At 37.8% G+C, this 4,994-nt stretch overlaps 1 protein-coding gene across 1 annotated transcript; it reads left to right on the top strand.

Moving 5' to 3' along the window:
- The first annotated feature begins 2,126 nt into the window (after nucleotides 1-2,126).
- Or5ak25 (olfactory receptor family 5 subfamily AK member 25) lies at nucleotides 2,127-3,074 on the top strand. Its single transcript, NM_001000284.1, has one exon. The coding sequence runs from the start codon at nucleotides 2,127-2,129 to the stop codon at nucleotides 3,072-3,074; it is 948 nt and encodes a 315-aa protein (NP_001000284.1).
- Nucleotides 3,075-4,994: the final 1,920 nt, after the last annotated feature.

Here is a 4,994-nt window from a genome sequence, read left to right as displayed (position 1 = left end):
GGCCCATTTTCTTATTGTATTCTATTGAAGAATGTCTCCATCACACACATACACACAAAATAAATAATTCATATTGGGTCTATTGTTCCTTGACCCATATGACTTAACAGTGAAATGGTGGGAAGACTGGTCTTAGTCCTTGAACATGTGTCTGTAACTTTATATCTTTTTACTAGAATACACAGTGACTAAAACAAAAGTGGTAAACAGTATCACTCTATCTACATTATGCTTTATATTTTATTCTTTTATTGAAAATACATTTTTCACACACTATTTTATGATTATGGCTTCCTCTCCCTCTACTCTTCCCAATTCCTTCCTACTTCCCCACCCATCTGGACTATAGAGTACTTTAAACAAACCTGTCTAGATATGTTTGGTCCTGACTTTTCTTCCCAAGGAACAATCTTTGAAGGACGCTATTTTGCTTATTTTCTGACACATTTGGATGAGGAAATAATTCCCTAGAATTTACCCATTCTCAGCCCTCATTAAACTAGAGCTGAAAGTATCATTGCCTTCCTCATTCATTTTATATTCTAGTGCTTGTTTCCCGAGGAATGTACCAGAGAAGCCAATGTGAACACTGACATAGTTTTCCACATTCCATCATTAAGGGTAAATTGTTCCTGATCACTTTCTCTGTGATGATACAAAACTGCTTAGAGTACTGATGGAAAAGTATTGGAGTACTCTGCTGATGTGCTGAGGAAACATTGTGTCACATTTTATGTACATTCTATGTACAAAAAAATAACAAACTGGAGAAGCAAAAATTCAATCATGTGTTTGTCCATGCTGTAATTTAATAGCTAGTTTTTAATAGCCTGGGGTTGTGAATATTGCTCAAGGATAAAGTGTTTGTCTAGCATATGTATTCCTGAGTTCAGTACTACATGGTGTCAAAAGTCTTTTTGACTTCTCAAACACAAGGAGAAAGAACACTGAACCAGCTATAAGGAAAGCTTACAGCATCAGCTAGACTTATATTACTGAATCCTCCAGGCATGGGAGGAGGGTTTAAGGGAAGTTTAAGTGTCATGGCACTGGGGTTGGGGATTTAGCTTAGTGGTAGAGCGCTTGCCTAGCAAGTGCAAGGCCCTGAGTTCGGTCCCCAGCTCCGAAAAAAAGAAAAGAAAAGAAAAAAAAAAAACAAAACAAAACTAAAAAAAAAGTGTCATGGCACTGAATCACAGAGTTTGAAGTTTCACACTATGTGAATGCATGAAGGCTCTATACTTAACAGATCAATAGAGGAATAAAAAGATTGTTACTATTTAAAACAAAGTACCATAAATACTAAACTGTTGCCACATGATTTTTTTAATAACACTAAACCTAAAAGGAAAATGCCATAAGAAGTGTCAATTTATCTATCTTATGTCCATTAGTGAGGCAAACTCTTTAGATGATAGTTGGGAAAAAGATAAAAATAAATCTTGTGATAGAAATCATTAAAATGTGGAACATGAATGTGTATCAAAACCTTTCTTTGCATAGACTCCTTCTAATTGCAGAATTAAATGATTAAAAGAGGAAAGGAATAAGAAAAACTATTTTAAAAGAACAAAATAACATTTTGGTATTAACTTATATAAGCATAAAAACTTACTTATTACAGGAGAAAGCCATGTCAACCTAGATTTTTTTTTTTAGATTTATGCATTAAAAGTCAGCATTCTTCTATCAAATATGTTTTATTTGAAAATGAATTCCTGGCTCAAATACATAGACCATGTAATGGCCTCTTATTCTAGATACAGATCAAAATTGCTGATATTTATCATAAATACCTAGGTCAAAAAAGTAATGTTAGGGACTGGGAACACAGCTTCTAAGAGTTCTTGCTACTCTTGCAAAGGACCTGGGTTAGGGTCTCAGCATGCAAAGATCTGCACACAACTGTCTATGACTCCAGTTCTGATGATTCTAACACCCTCATCAGGCATCAGTGAGCACTGTGTGCATACAGTATGCATGCATGCATTAGGTAAATACTCATGTATAGAAAATAAAGTAAATAAAAGCCTTTTAGAAAGCAATGTAAAATATCCGAATCCTTTGACTTCAGGAAGTCCTAATTTTCCCCTCTTATCTAGGTTTCCTTCAGATTCTTGGTAGCCATGACACAAAGAAATGCCACCGAAGTCACTGACTTCTATCTTCTGGGATTTGGAGTCCAGCAAAATACTCAGTGTGTCCTCTTCATTGTATTTTTTGTGATCTATGTCACATCCATGGTGGGCAACACTGGGATGATCCTCCTCATCAACACTAACTCCAGACTTCAGACTCCCATGTACTTCTTCTTACAAAACCTGGCTTTTGTGGATATCTGTTACACGTCTGCCATCACTCCCAAGATGCTGCAGAGCTTCATGGTAGAAGACTGTTCCATATCATACACAGGATGTGTAATACAATTGTTGGTATATGCCACATTTGCAACCAGTGACTGTTACCTACTCGCTGTTATGGCAGTGGACCGGTATGTGGCAATCTGTAAGCCCCTCCGGTACCCGATAATCATGTCTCGACAGGTCTGCTTACTGTTGGTCGCTCTTTCTTATCTCATGGGATCAATAAATTCCTCTGTACACACAGGATTTACATTCTCATTGTCTTATTGTAACTCCAAAAATATCAATCACTTTTTCTGTGATGTTGTCCCAATCATCAGTCTTTCATGCTCGAACACTGATATTAATATCATGCTACTTATTGTTTTTGTTGGATTTAACCTGACATTCACTGTGTTGGTCATTATCTTCTCTTACATATACATCATGGCCGCCATCCTAAAGATGTCCTCTACTGCAGGGAGGAAGAAAACCTTCTCCACGTGTGCCTCCCACCTGACAGCAGTCACCATTTTCTATGGAACCCTTTCTTATATGTACTTACAGCCTCATTCGGACAATTCTGAGGAGAATATGAAAGTGGCCTCTGTGTTTTATGGCATTGTGATTCCCATGCTGAACCCTCTCATCTACAGCTTGAGAAACAAGGAAGTCAAAGAAGGTTTTAAAGCAATGAGCAGAAGGTTCTTAAGAATGAAATCAAATCCTTGATACAGGGACCACAAAAGTGTCTCATGAACATGTGTTTCTACAACTTAATAATTCTGAAACTAAATGTTGGGGTTGGTGCTCTTATATGAGGTATTCAAATGCTAAATTCTGCACCCCTAGATCTGGCTACTCCAAAAACAAATTCTCATAATATTGTGCAAACCCTGCTTCCCAAGTTATTTGGTCAATAAAAAGCTAAAGCCTCTAATTAGGCACAGAGAAAGGCAGGACTTCCTGGGAGGGAGAAAGGAACTCTGGGAAGAAGAAAGAGGAAGTCCTTTTCACCAGGAGACAAACATGACTATGGACCTGGAAGTTATAGCTAGCCATGTGGTTGCAAGGAGAGAGATGATAGAGTTAACATAAATAAGCTAGTGGAGAGTCTTGCCAGCTAAGGCCTAAGCTTTGAAATATTAAAAAGGTCTGTAAATTGGACACTGAACTGCCTGAGGATCCAGCTATACCTCTCTTGGGCATATACCCAAAAGATGCCCCAACATATAAAAAAGACACGTGCTCCACTATGTTCATTGCAGCCTTATTTATAATAGCCAGAAGCTGGAAAGAACCCAGATGCCCTTCAACAGAGGAATGGATACAGAAAATGTGGTACATCTACACAATGGAATATTACTCAGCTATCAAAAACAACGAGTTTATGAAATTCGTAGGCAAATGGTTGGAACTGGAAAATATCATCCTGAGTGAGCTAACCCAATCACAGAAAGACATACATGGTATGCACTCATTGATAAGTGGCTATTAGCCCAAATGCTTGAATTACCCTAGATACCTAGAACAAATGAAACTCAAGACGGATGATCAAAATGTGAATGCTTCACTCCTTCTTTAAAAGGGGAACAAGAATACCCTTGGCAGGGAAGAGAGAGGCAAAGATTAAAACAGAGACTGAAGGAACACCCATTCAGAGCCTGCCCCACATGTGGCCCATACATATACAGCCACCCAATTAGACAAGATGGATGAAGCAAAGAAGTGCAGACTGACAGGAGCCGGATGTAGACCGCTCCTGAGAGACACAGCCAGAATACAGCAAACACAGAGGCGAATGCCAGCAGCAAACCACTGAACTGAGAATAGGACCCCCGTTGAAGGAATCAGAGAAAGAACTGGAAGAGCTTGAAGGGGCTCGAGACCCCATATGTACAACAATGCTAAGCAACCAGAGCTTCCAGGGACTAAGCCACTACCTAAAGACTATACATGGACTGACCCTGGACTCTGACCTCATAGGTAGCAATGAATATCCTAGTAAGAGCACCAGTGGAAGGAGAAGCCCTGGGTCCTGCTAAGACTGAACCCCCAGTGAACTAGACTGTTGGGGGGAGGGCGGCAATGGGGGGAGGGTTGGGAGGGGAACACCCATAAAAAAAAAAAAAGGTCTGTGTGGTTATTTGGAGTACTAGCCGGTTAAAGAATAACTGCTACCTTATTAATTTCCAGCATTAATTAAAATTTACAGAGTATTAACAGTCAGTTTTCACAACTAAAAACATGGTCAGCTATGAACCAGCGCTACATATATCAATATGTAATATCTTAGAATGTGGAAAATATCCAAAGACCTACTCCTAAAACTTATTATTGATTTAACATCATTTAAAAAGAAACTTACATTTCTCAGGGAAAAATATTATAGACATTATTTGAAATTTTAAGAAATATACATAAAACTTTAAAAATATTGTTTCACATATTTTATGGACAGAAAAATCATCTGATTCTATATAATCAATATTAATATTAAAATCTTCCTAAATCTTCTACAATGGAGTCCATCATAAATTTGATTCTAATTGCTACAGAAGTCTACACATAAATACATTTATTATTTAATATTATCTTATGGTTCAGGTAATATTTTCTACCCAATACATTCTCATGGGTATTACGTTCTTA

This window comes from Rattus norvegicus, chromosome 3 (assembly GCF_036323735.1).
Source record: "Rattus norvegicus strain BN/NHsdMcwi chromosome 3, GRCr8, whole genome shotgun sequence".
NCBI classification, from domain to species: domain Eukaryota; kingdom Metazoa; phylum Chordata; class Mammalia; order Rodentia; family Muridae; genus Rattus; species Rattus norvegicus.
This window is presented reverse-complemented; position numbering and strand designations above follow the sequence as displayed.

Excerpts from the sequence above, each read along its gene's own strand:
- Or5ak25 (NM_001000284.1), top strand. The coding sequence starts at position 2,127 with ATGACACAAAGAAATGCCACCGAAGTCACTGACTTCTATCTTCTGGGA.